The sequence below is a fragment of the Atractosteus spatula genome, chromosome 11, assembly GCF_055471065.1.
Source record: "Atractosteus spatula isolate fAtrSpa1 chromosome 11, fAtrSpa1.hap1, whole genome shotgun sequence".
Taxonomy (NCBI): domain Eukaryota; kingdom Metazoa; phylum Chordata; class Actinopteri; order Semionotiformes; family Lepisosteidae; genus Atractosteus; species Atractosteus spatula.
The window spans coordinates 38,841,740-38,855,320 of record NC_142716.1 but is presented as its reverse complement, the minus strand read 5'-3'; the positions used below and the strand labels follow the sequence as shown (position 1 = coordinate 38,855,320).

The following is a 13,581-nucleotide window of genomic DNA, read 5'->3' as shown; positions in this document are numbered from 1 at the left end:
GCTTCCGCTGCGCCACTCTGCTACGACGAGCAAGTGGTCCAATTACCGTGTCTGGTCTCATTCATTATAATTAGGCTGGGCAAACGATTTTTATTTTTTTTAAAAAGAAATAAAAAATGAGATATAATGATGTGTTCCTGCTTAACTTAGACATCGCACGACTTTAAAACCTATAAAAACGGGTTTCGAGAGTTAAAAACCACTTTTTATGCGCGAAAAATGGGTGATTTTTCTTCCTCGTGATCAGCTCAGAATCTTTGTGTACGCTGTAAGGTTTTTACTTCTTAATTAAATGTTTAAAATACACGAATTTCATAAAGACAACACACGTTTCGAAGAGAAAAAATCCCATTCTTTTCTCTTCCTGGTGTGTGAAACTGATCAGCAGGTCTTTTTTTCCCAATCAGAGGCTCTGAAAACAGCGTACCGCCCACTGCGCTCCGTCAGAGAGGGGCGCGGCACCGAGAGAGGGAGGAGGCGCGGAGCTCAGCAGTACAGAACGAACGTTCTACTGCCTGGAGCGCTTAATTGTCGCCCAATCGCAGCCCTCCCTGCTACTACGTTTTAGGCCGGGAGTTTAGCCAATCGTGAGCCAGTTAATCAATTACGTGGTTTTTCAACCTTGAAATGCCAGGAATTGCGAATGTAGTATGTTCCCTTTTTTTGTCCACTTGAAAATACGTCAGGTCTCTTATTTGCAAAATAACTGTTTAGCAGCATTATTGACTCAGCTTCTCAGGTGTTGTTCGAGATCAATCTAAATCGGTAGGTGGTATTTTTTAACAAGTCTGCTGTTTCACTGAATTCAGGGACTGCTGATTTGTCTTATGGCTGATTGGTGGAGGGTTAACATCCCACATCCCAAGATGTGGAAACATCTGTTACCAAATAAAAATAAACCTTTATTTACGTTCATCTCTCCCCGAAACATTACATTTCCTAAGGTGTTTAGGGTTTTACATTTTAATAATTGACAGTATATTTGATTAAAGTGTTCAGTATTATACCGTTTCTCGTCAAAATGTTTTATTCTTATTATTGTCCAATTACTATGCCCGGTCTAATTCATGGTAGTTTTCGCCCAATCACTGCCTGCCTTTTGGTAGGAGGCAGACATTTGATTGGGCGAAACTTACTAAGAATGAGAACCGACCCTGTAATTGGATAATTCCTGGTAGAAATGCGGGCATTGATTGGCCAAGGCTACCAAGATTGAACAGACTCTCAAGTCTTCAAGGGAACTGGCGTAAAGGAAGCTGGAATTGCAATAGTAGTGTACACAATGCAAAACTAGGTTGTTGTGCGTTTCGATAATTGTATTTTTTACATTTCATATGGACGCATTTGTAAAGATAAATGTGTATTAACCAGCTGAAGTAACAATAAAAAGCAACAGCTTTGCCTTGGACGTTCACCAGTTAAATACAGTATATCCTTAGAACATTACCGAAAAACTCTACCAGGGAAACCAAAGGAAATGGTCCAGTAAAGAATTGGTCATAAGAATAGTGACAAATAAAAGTTTTTTTGGAGAATGCGGGCATCGATCCCGCTACCTCTCGCATGCTAAGCGAGCGCTCTACCATTTGAGCTAATTCCCCGACGATAAAAACTATTGATCGCTTTTAGTCATTCAGGTCTTTCAAAAGTAGCGATACCAAATATTAATTTCAGTTAATGATACTAATGCTAATATACTAATTCTTATCACAGAACTCGATTTAAATGTGTGCGGTAACTTCCGTGCGATGTTCTGAAATAATTGAGCAAAACGCCAGAAGAGTTAAGTGCATATAGTTACTTTAACTTAAGTGAAATGGTAGTAGCCCCCGTTCACGGCTTTTATACTGAGAGAAAACACCGAGGTGAAACTCAAAACTGGGCTGGTTTACACGTTGTATTAAGAGACTTGGACACTACAGAGTTCCTCCTGTAAGTGGAGTCAATTTGTAGCATAACGTTACAACGATAACATGCGAGTTACCCAACGAGAATTTTTTTGTGCGTGACAATTATATCCACGTATGTGAAGGCAAATGTTTGACATAAAGCATTGGCCTGTTTTTTCTCCCTATCAGTATGTACACAGTACCGCTGAGCCGACTCTAGCTTTTTGAAGCGGGCCTCTCAAAGCGAGGTCCTTGCTAAACAGTGACTCTCCCCTCCGCGGCCAATGAAATCTGCGGCTCACTGGAGGTGGGCGTGAAAAGTTGGAAATCAGGAACCAAGCAAAAGAGTCAGGTGCTGTCGTTAGAGACTTGAGCACGTTTTATAAATAATAAAGCGAAACATCTCCTTTCAAAGATTAATGTAAAACGCCCAGTTTAAAGTCTGAAGACACCAGCTCTGCGGCGGCACGGCAGAGATTGACACGGAGCCCACACACGGAGTCGGTGGTCGGTAGCAGTAGAGTCAGCGATGGCCGGTGAAGTTTCAGGAGTGTCCACTGTCCTGGACGAAGCTCGTCGGGTATACCGAGAGACGTTTGGGGGTCAGGAGCCGACTGTGGCAGTGTGCGCACCCGGGAGGGTCAATCTCATTGGCGAGCACACGGATTACAACCAGGGATTTGTGCTGCCGATGGTAAGAGACACATTGCTCTACGGTAGTGAACCTGGGCGCTGTGACCACTACAGATATGAAATGTAACTGCAAGGTAAAGTAAATCAGGAGCGTAGCCAGGAGTGAGCCTGGGTGGGATTGATCCTAGGCCTACCCAATCAGTCCAAAGTAATTTAAGTTTTTTCCCCTTGTTTGCGTTACATGATTTGCTTTTTAATGTTACGTGTTTGATTTTTTTCATCTTATGTGATTTGCTATTGGCTCGCTGTATCTGTTGTGACCAATAAGAAAATTATGTAAATATTGTGGGGCGGTGCATGCGTAGCCGTAGTCTAATTTGCTATCGCTGTCGTCAGACTCTCTTAGAGCTATCTAGCGCTATGTTTTTGGTTTATTAGCCAACATGGCAAAAGAAATGCATATATCTACGTTTTTCAAAAAGCCGCCTGTAGATGACCAGACCAGTCCCGAAACAAATAAGACACATGAGATGCTACAGGCATCTTGGGCTTTAAGGAGTACAGCCTGGCTTCCCGAATACAATGTGCACGCGTTTGCTTGTTGCTTGTGAAAATTTATCGTGTAAACAAATGACAAGGTTTGGAATGCATGAATAACATTAAGATAATATTGACGGATAGATGCGAGTGTGTATTTTACAGATAACTATTCAGATAGACTAAATGCTTAAAAAAGTTTTAAGTGAACGACGTTTACAGAGCTAAAATACATCCAAAGTATGCATTTGACGGTTTTTATTAGCAGACCATTCTTGCAATTAAAGGTACGATGAATTAGGACTGTAGTGCGACTACACCAATTCAGTGTTAAGTCTTGTGGGAAGTCACGAATTTCCAAATTAGGTGTCTTGGCATCGAAAATAGAATACAAATTTCGTGGGTTCCATACAAGTTTAAAAGCATCATGAAGGATCAAAGATCTTCAGAATTTTTTTGGGGGGGTTTTCCGGTGATCACGTGACCATGCACGGTGACTTTGACCCCAGTGACCCCGTCTGTCGAGATCTGGATCGTACCCTTAACATTTTAAAGACAATCAATATCCATAAACATATGAGTCTCCTTAGATGTGAATGATACTAAGACATGACGCATGCCAACAAGTTAACAAGTTAACCATCTATGACATAAAACTGTGGTTGTATTGTATGTAAAATCACCGTGATTATAAGATGTATGGTTTTTATTTTCTAAGGCACGTTTTCCTTTTCTTTCCCTACCGTGACACGCTGTTGCAAAACACGTAACTGTGGGATACCATCGCGACAAGACCTCCGCAGCATGTCATGATAGGGACCCCATGTATATCGCATGTATATCGCGGCAGTGTATATCACGACTGGTGCGTTGCTTCCATGCCACCCTGGCACCGCTGCCGCAACAAAGGTCTCATATTAGAATATAATATACCCAGATAGAACGTGTCGCGATATATGGACTTTGTGTCAGGACATGGGGTCAGCATATCCATTCAGGGTATGTCCTATCGCAACATATGGACTCCATGTCTTGACATGGGAGCGGGGCATTTTGTCGGAGGTATGCCATATTGCGATATGCGGGCTCCATGTCGCGACATGGGGGCGGGGCATTTCGTCGGGGTATGTCATATCACGATATACGGGTTTCATGTCGCGACATGGGTGTGACGTGTTTTCGGTATATCGCGATATAGGGCCCTTCATGTCGCGACATGGGGCGGGGCATTTTTGCCGGGGTATGTCATATCGCGATATGCGGACTTCATGTCGCGACATTGCCGCGGGTGCGTTTGTCATATCGCGATATGCGGGCTCCATGTCGCGACATGGGTGGAGGGGGCATTTCGTCGGGGTATGTCATATCGCGATATACGGGTTTCATGTCGCGACATGGGTGTGACAGGTTTTGGTATATCGCGATATAGGGCCTTTCATGGGGCAAGGCAGTTTTTACCGGGGTATGTCATATCGCGATACCATGACATTCTTTTTCTGCTTTTCAGTTTTGACCTCAGTGCGACTTCTCTTAGATTGATTAGTAATTTGAAACCAATGGATGTGTTAGTGAATATCCAGCGTGCTCATACAGCACACACGGTTAACCGGGGCTACAGTATTTGGACTAAGAAGAACATCCATCACCTGTGTATCTACATTTTCTCAGAACTTCCGCTGTGGCGCTTTACCCAATCAGAGTATCGATTCTCACTCTTCACCCAATCGCGGCCCGAGCTGTTCGGGGGTTTAGCCAATCACAGGTCTGAGAGCTGTTCAAGCTAGCAGCGCCAGGTGGATCGGCTTGTTTACTGTTAGTGAGAATCTATTTTTAAAATGCTTTACTTATTTTCAAAATAACTACATCGGCTTATTTTTAACGTCTTTTTTTTGATTCACAATGTCCAGTACTCTTCGAAATAAATACATTTTATTTGCAATTTAACTGTCTCCGCTGCTTTCTGTAATGAATACATGGTATTTGAACAATTTTAATCGTATATTTAAGGTAGGGGAAACACCTTCTGCTTTGTACTTTAAAAATGATTAGAAATGTATTATTATATTATATTATATATTATGTATCATTATATTAGCATCTCGTGCTTTAAATTTTGTTTTTTATGTTAAATTATATCGATCTTTAAACGAATACCTAAAAATGTGAATATTAGCGAGCAGAAGAATTTGCCAGAGTCTTCATTAAAATGATGAAAACAGGCGGCTTTATTTTGGCTGGGCTTTAAATACTGAAGAACAGAATAATTTGATAGTTGCTGAGAAACTTAACTTCCTGAAACCGAAAGAATGATCTGACTTTACTCTTAGATGAGGTTTAAATAATTCTGGATTGGGCTATAAGGGCCAGTGCAGTGATAGCGTCTTGTATGCCGTGTATTATCTCTGGGTCTAATAAAATTATTGTGGTAACATAAGAATGGTTACCGACGAATAGGCCGCTATTCGTCCATCTAACCCCATTTGGTAGTTAGTAGCTAATTTTTCCTAGTTTCTCATCCAGTTGTTTCTTGAAAGAAGCCAGAGTATCTGCTTTGACAATATGGTTTGTTCCATTCTCCCACAATCGGCTAGGTACTGTAAATGCCTCCCAGTCTCAATTTTAAATGCTTATAGTAATATATGCTGGAAAGAGAAGAGAGAAAACACAATGTTTCAGCTGTCACCTGAAGAAGCTGTCACCTCTTTTCAGCATGGAATAAACCTATTACTTGTTCCTTTACAGATTACGCATGCTGACGCAGCTACCCACCTGAACTGCTGTAGTAATATATGGACACTATAATCATGGAACAACGGATACAGAAATAAAATATGACTTGTGAGAATCAGAAGAGGCTGGGTTAGGAGCTGTTGATATATCTGAAAGCAATAATGTGCAATAATGTGATTCTCAGCACTATGGTGTTTTGTGTGTGTTTCTGCAGGCTTTGCCCCTGGTAACCGTGATGGTGGGTAGTCAGACCTCTGACCGCAGCGTTTCCATAGTGACGGTAGCTGAGGGGGCCGATGACCCGCAGCGAGTGGACTTTGAGTTATCTAGTTCTAATGCCCTGACCCCTGGACAGCCCAAATGGGCCAACTATGTCAAGGGAGTCTTCCAACACTACAGAGGTAAAAGGCTATCATTTGATGAGAAGATGTAGGGGGCTCACAGGTTCTCGGGAGTAACTACCCTTGTGTGGACATTTTCTCAAATACAGCATGGATACAGTGATTTCTGCGTGCACATAGACTCACACGCACATCTGAGTCGTGAATGATAGTATAGTTCAGTAGATGTGGACAGATACTCTGAGGCACGCATAAATTCACTCAGACATGAATGACTGGCTAGCTGAACGGATAAGGAAGTCACCAAGAATCCAAACACACAAAAGACTTTCTTTGGAAGAGCTGCAGTTGGTAGCAGGGAATAGGAGCCCTTTTGTTTTGGGGTTGAATTAAGCACAAACCTGGGAATCCCCAGCATGAGAGGTGTACCTCTACAATACAGAAATGACATATAGAAGACTCTTATGGGACTGACTGGATCGCCCAATGAAAATGAATCTTTTTGTGTAGATTGAGAAACATAAAATATGCATGTTCGGAGATCTTATGATAAAGCTGCTTGATATTCTGGTTCACCCATAAAGCAGATGGAGAAGTAACACAGACCCCAGTGGTTCTGCAGTCTGCGATGAGCAAGTGAACAACTGCAGACAAACTACACTGTTTTCCACTGGCAGACAAACTTGACACTGTGACATATTTGTTCACTGTGGTATTAAATAGATTTGTGCAGCATGACAGAGGACGTATTAACATTTGTTGTTTGCTTCCTTTCCACACTGCGCACAGACGATCCCCTTTAGTCACAACAGCCAGAAAAGTCAACATTTTAAATCCATATTTATTATGAATCACTTTGCCAAAACAACAATTCCTAGTTGTATGACTGTCAGATGCACTGTATTCTTTCTCCAACACCAACACTGCCAAAGAGCTAGTTCATTTCCCCCATTCCTTTTAATTTTAGGTTGAGATCTGGCTCGTTTTTCTACATGTGAAAGCTCACTGCTTTCCAAAAGTCTGACCCAATTCTTCAAAGTAACAGGCTTTACAAAAGAGATATTGCTGATTCACTCCCTGCTGCTTAAGTTTTAAGATGTCATTTACAGTATTTCACTGCCTGGAGGGAAATCATAGTCAAACATAGAGCAAGTTGTTAGTAAATTTTATCTCTCATTTAGATTTTTTTCTAAACTGAGTAAGAGTAGTGTGGCAATAATACACAGATGGTTTTACATTCCTGGCCACAAACACTGAATAATTCCACTTGAGTACTTATCTTCATATTGCCGTTCTGCTGATTTGACCATTTTGTTCCACCCTTTAACCTTACACTGCAGTTCGTGGTTAGGTGCAAAAATGAAGGCGTACTGTATGTGCAATTATAAGGGCTGAGGGTGATTGTAGGAAGAGTAAGCTTACAGATTCTGGTACCCTGTATGGATTCTTGTAGGAGTGGAGTGTAATGACTGTGTATGGGTTAATATCATTTATATTTATTTTTAATGTAATGTTTATATGTACAGTTTGTAAGTCTGTGTGAAACATAGCTGCTTAGATGCGAGACAAATTTCTGCGAAAGCAGACAACAATTTATTATTGTTTTGCAAAGCATCTCTTGACCTGTATAGCTCTTTCTGTTCATAATTAACAAATATTTGCAGACAGGATTGGTTATAAACACATAGCCTATAAAATCTAATAGAAACAGACAGTGTCAGGTTAAATAACCACCGAATGTTATTGAATGTTAACGTCACAGCGATCCAGAAGAGGGAGCCATTCTCACATTAAGCAGGGCACCTGACTGTATTACAACAGAGTCAGGATGGCATTACAACATCTCTTTCTTTCTCCAGCTGGGCCCCTGTGTGGATTGAGAGCTGTGATAGCCAGCAGTGTGCCACTGGGGGGTGGACTTTCCAGCTCAGCCTCTTTGGAAGTCGCTGTTTATACATTCCTCCAGCAGCTCTGCCCAGGTAGGGGTATTGGCAACTCAGATGAGGCATGTTTAGGTGGCATGGAAGCACTGTGATTATCATCGCTGCCTGGGCTCATTACAGACCCGGGGTGCTGTGTGTGTGGAGTTTGTATGTTCTCCCCCTGTTTGTGTAGGTTTTCTCCGTGTGCTCCGTTTTCCTCCCACAGTCCAAAAACACACAGGTAGGTTAATTGTGTTTTGGGAAAAACGACCCTGGTGTGAGTGTGTCTGTGTGTCTTCTTTTGATGGACTGGCACCCTGTCCAGGGTCTACTCTGCCTTGTGCTTGTTGCTTGCCAGGATAGGCTCTGTTGGAAGATGTAGCTAGAAGATGGGTGCATGGATAAGAGATGCTTCATGTGACAGTCAAGCATGACCAAATGAAAGGATCTGTTCTATTATATATATAATGCATTCTAAATTTCTGTTTATCCATACATAAATGCAAAAGGGGCACAGAAGGGTACAGGTTATCTTTGTATTGATGCTGAGTGGTGGAGGGATTCATTCTTACAATGAGACTTTCAACTGCACATATTTCAATGTGCTGGTTAGGGGTAGCAGTGTCTTATAACCTGATCCCAGAAACTAGGCAAGGCTGGGTCTGGTTAATATTGGGATGAAAGACCTTCACGGAAAACCAGGTCCTGCAAGTAGTGTTGGTGGACCAGAAGGTGGTGCTCTTCCCCCTCGACCAGAATTTCCAACCAGTGCACCACTAGGGTGACAGGCGAACACCGTGCTCTCTGAGATGCTTGATTAAAGATCCTATGGCATTTTTTCGAGGAGGAAAGGTGCTGCCTCAATGTCCTAATTTCAACTTTATCCATATGGGTTTGTATAATCCACCATTCCGAAAGCTCTCCTTTAATTCAGCTGGGTAAGGATTGACTCACATCACCACCCAATTTATTATGAAATTAGTTGTGCATAGTAATTCCTTGCACGTACATAACACTGTTCATCCAATTTAAATTATCCCCAAATGCCTTACATATAGGATCCAAATCATCCAACACTGAAATGCGCACATGTGTGGTGCTTGGTAGCCATTCTTAACATCTGGATCATGCTGCTCAGCCTGCTCTTGGACTGAGGGTTTTTACCATTTAAGCCTCAGCTTTGCTTCTTTCAGAAGAAATGGGCACAAGGTTAATGATATAGTGCTTATGGGTTTGTACCTCTCTTGATGTTAATGTCGCTAAGCATTTCCAGTTGGTATTTAACTGGACCTAACTGCTCAGCTCCATTAGGCCATTAAAATATATATATTTAGAAATGTGAGGATTTAAAATAGAGATCCTGGAAGTCTGCTATGTTGTGACTTCTGTCCCCAGATGATGGCGATGACGTTGCAAAGGCGCTGGCCTGTCAGAAGGCAGAACACACCCATGCTGGAATGCCCTGTGGCATCATGGACCAGTTCATCTCGGTACTGGGCAGGGAAGGACATGCGCTCCTAATCGACTGCAGGTCTGTGAGAGGGGACAGCCCGGGTGTGCTTCTTAGCTCAAGATCCATGAAAGAGACCTGAGTGTGGTGGGGGCAGGGCTTGGTAACACTATTTGTTTTTTTTTTGCGTGTGTCCTGAGCTCAGTATTTGAGTCGCCCTGTTATTTCTTCCCCAGGTCCCTAGAGGCCACTCTTGTGCCCCTCACAGACCCCAAACTGGTTGTCCTCATCGCCAACTCCAACGTGCGCCACTCTCTGACGGGCAGTGAGTACCCCAGCCGCAGGCGGCAGTGCGAGGAGGCCGCCGCTGGCCTGGGAAAGAGCAGTCTGCGGGAGGCCACACTGGCAGACCTGGAGCGTGAGTGAGAGGAGAGTGACGTCACACTCCGGCTGTGCTTTTGATCAGACTGCCTTGACTTGTCCCTGGTACAGTATCGTGGATCAGGGTTGCAGGCACCATATAACTGGCTAAATACAAAAAAATAATATGTTAAATATGAGAAATTCCCAATCAGCTAAAGAAAATGCAGTAACTGTGACTAATACAGATGATGATAACGCACTGCGAGCAAGATGTTTTTTGGCCATAAATTCAATTTAGTTCAAAATACTATGCTTGATTCATTCTGGGAAGGCAATTTAAGCAGCAAGCGGTACAACATAGAACACAAAGACAAAATTTAAGAAGTTAAAATTATTTTGATGAATATTTTGATTTCCACAATGTGGAAAGAATTCTTTTTTTGGACTCCAAAGGTACCATATAAGCGCCGCTGAGATTTCTTCACAATGACAAATGCACACTGTTATAGGGATGTTTGAGTGCCAGGAGAGCTGGAATCAGTGACCCTTGACCGACCTGGCAATAGAATGGGCTCCTTCCGCTGTATGGTTGCTCCGTGAACTCTGACCTGGGTGGTGCACCCTGCAGGTGCCAAGGGACGACTGGATGGGGAGACGTACCGGCGGGCACGCCACGTGATCGAGGAGATCGAGCGCACTGCCCAGGCGGCGGCCGCGCTGAGGAAGGGAGAGTACCGCGAGTTTGGGAGGCTGATGGTAGAGAGTCACAATTCTCTCAGGTGAGCTGGGTGGCACAGGTCAAAACAGGGGGGAGCCAGAATGAGGAAGGGTTACAGTCTGATTCGCACTGAGCCCGAATGGAGAAACAGCTGAAGTGATTGCGCGGTGTTTTGCGGTTCTCACCAGGGACCAGTATGAGGTCAGCTGCCCCGAGCTGGACCAGCTGGTTTCCGCGGCGATGGAGGTGGAGGGGGTGTACGGCAGCAGGATGACGGGCGGAGGGTTCGGGGGGTGCACCGTCACCCTGCTGGAGGCTTCGGCTGTGGACAGAGTCATACAGCACCTAAAGGTACCCACCCTGCTGTCTGGCACATGATCCAGCACAGATAGGAACCAGAATAGGAACTGAACTCACAGAGGAGCAGATTTTACTCACAAACAACCTGTCTGGTCCTCGAGAGTATTCCTCTCCCTTACTGAAATAGGCAGTGTCTTTTATTAAGTACACATAACAAATAAGAGGGCAGTGTAGTAGTAGGGCAGTGGTGAGCATTGCTGCCTTGCAATTCTGGGTTTGGGATCAGTTCCAGTCCTGGGGTGCTATCTGTGTGGAGTTTGTATATTCTCCGTGTTTGCATGGGTTTTCCCTAGGTGATCCAGTTTCCTCCCACTGTCCATGAGACAAACTGGTAGGTTAATTGGCTGCTGGTACAATTGGCCTTAGTGTGAGTGTGTGCTACTTTGTGTCTGTGTGTGCCCTGTGATAGACTGGCTACCTGTCTGGGATGTATCCTGCCTTGTGCCCATTGCTCTGGCTCCCCGGCAGCCCTGAATTGGATAAAGCAGCTAGAAGATGAATGGATGGATAAACCATAGCAATGACCTAATTTTGATTAGAATTTCTTGTACAGGTTTGTGTGTTAACACTCTGTGCATGTTGGTCCTCCAGGAAAACTAGTGGTAGTGTTTAGAAATAGCTGTATTTGCTGTGAGGGTAGACAATTGGGACTTCAAACAGCATTTTCTCTCGTATAACACCCATTATACGAGAGAAAATGTAAGGAGGATTATACGGAGGATTTGTAGTAACTGTAAGAGTAAATGGAGTTTTATCTGAATATAAATATAAAATTATAGAAAACTGAAGGAGGGACTATGTACTGTGTCTTTACATGTAACTGTTTGCAAACAGGTGAAGAGAGGGACTGAGTTTGCCTTGTGTTTGTTTCTACAGGAGCGATACACTGGAACACCGACCTTCGACATTACCACCCCATCAGAGGGAGCACGAGTCCTGAGCTTGTGAATGCAACCCACCCTGCTGTGGCTGCCAAAGCAATAAATCAGCATTTGTTTTATTATGGAACCATTTCTTTTTTGCCTTCACTGAAATGCCATTACCTGTGGCGCAATATTAATTTTTCTCTAGTAATTGTGAACATGAAAACGGACCATAGATCTCTTTTTTATTAGCGCAGATACAAACTCCCAGTTCAGTGGCAGACAATGTATTAAATATGATTAAAATACAGGTGGTCCATAGATGTACAGTACTCAAATAAAGCTAACAGGCTTGAAACATCCATCAGAGGAATTCATCTCTAGTCCAGGAGTAGGACACCTTCTTTTCATTAAGACCCCTGTAAAAGGTCAAAGGTGTCTGATGAGGTCTGATGTGTCCATCTTTAGGGACACTCTCCCACTGACGAACCATTCAAGACATCAGGAGAGAATACATGTTCTGCTACATCGACAGACCTCATGCCCCTAGTCCTATGTGGTATGGTGGTGCGGTTCATAAATAATCTTAGATTGCGATCTCCAACATGTTGTTTACTGTCAGGGTAGATGCTTTGGCATGTACACTTTGTCCGTTTGACATTTGCATTCCATTAATACTATTTTGCATTGCTTCCTGTGAGCACAATGTGACAGTGATGTGTTGAATTTGTCCCAACCTTGTTCGGTGTCATGTAAAGGATCACTTGAGATTTGGAAATAATTCCCTTCCGAGCCAGTGCTGCACACACACTTCGTGAACTAGACCAGAGAACAAACATGAAAGGTGGTGGAGTGACTTTGAAAAAATAAAATTGCTGTTTTATATGCAAATACTTTCTGTACTGCCGTCACCACAAGTCTAGATTGCTGAACAACAATCTCTTTAGTTCGCAGACTAATCCTTGTTCCTGAGCCAGCTGCAATTGTTTTCCAAGTTATCATTGATTTAATCATTTGTTTTAAAAGCTTTAACTTGAGTGTAAAGCTTGAGTGTTAATCACTAGCTAAATTCAAAGTATTCAGAAGACTGCATGACACAACTCCCACGTGTAATAACAGTAGTTATCTGTCTTATTTTGTATTTGTTCTTACATTTTACTACTGCAGTGCTTTTGTAGTGACAATATATTGACTTTGATGTTGACTTACTGTAGGTCAGTGTATTATCCTAACATATATTCCTTCTCAGAAAGATGGCTGATTTCACGTCCTAGTTTTTTGTGGTTAGAAATGTCAAGCAAATGTAATAATTGATGAGGTGGAAAACTAGCAATATTTAAAACTTTTATGAAACTAAACCTATGTTAAGGGGTTCTGAGGAGACAGATTGGAGCTGAAGCAGTGTGCAGCTCGTTGTATTAATAGTACGTAGCAATATGGATACACATAATCTCCCAACAAGGGTCAAACAAAAGAACAAGGTGATCGCTGATCCATCTTTTCTGAGAACTGTGGTTATAGTAAACAAAAGAGTTTCCTCAACAGTCGAATACGATCTTAAACCACGAAACCTTATGTAAGCATGCTGCTGAAACACCGACAATGGGCAACGCCAATTAAAAATCACTTTTACTGTTTTTGAAAGACTTTACATTTTATATTTGTTTTGCCTAACGTCCGGCAATCTTGTAAAATACGCATCAGTCTTCTGTCCCTTGTTGTCCCTTACGAAAAAACGAGAAAAACAAAACACGTCGAAACTTAGTACAATTTTG

The 13,581-nt window shown here is 42.7% G+C and overlaps 1 protein-coding gene and 1 non-coding gene across 2 annotated transcripts; one reads left to right on the top strand and one right to left on the bottom strand.

Annotated features, from left to right (window-relative positions):
- Window positions 1-1,528: 1,528 nt before the first annotated feature.
- Window positions 1,529-1,601, bottom strand: trnaa-agc (transfer RNA alanine (anticodon AGC)). The gene has a single exon. It is a non-coding gene; the product is annotated as a tRNA-Ala (tRNA).
- Window positions 1,602-2,224: 623 nt separating this feature from the next.
- Window positions 2,225-11,943, top strand: galk1 (galactokinase 1). The gene is made up of 8 exons (XM_088927610.1): window positions 2,225-2,583; window positions 6,004-6,190; window positions 7,990-8,109; window positions 9,448-9,583; window positions 9,739-9,920; window positions 10,494-10,644; window positions 10,772-10,934; window positions 11,820-11,943. The coding sequence occupies exons 1-8, from the start codon at window positions 2,419-2,421 to the stop codon at window positions 11,889-11,891; spliced, it is 1,176 nt and encodes a 391-aa protein (XP_088783736.1). The 5' UTR covers window positions 2,225-2,418; the 3' UTR covers window positions 11,892-11,943.
- The last annotated feature ends 1,638 nt before the right edge of the window (window positions 11,944-13,581 follow it).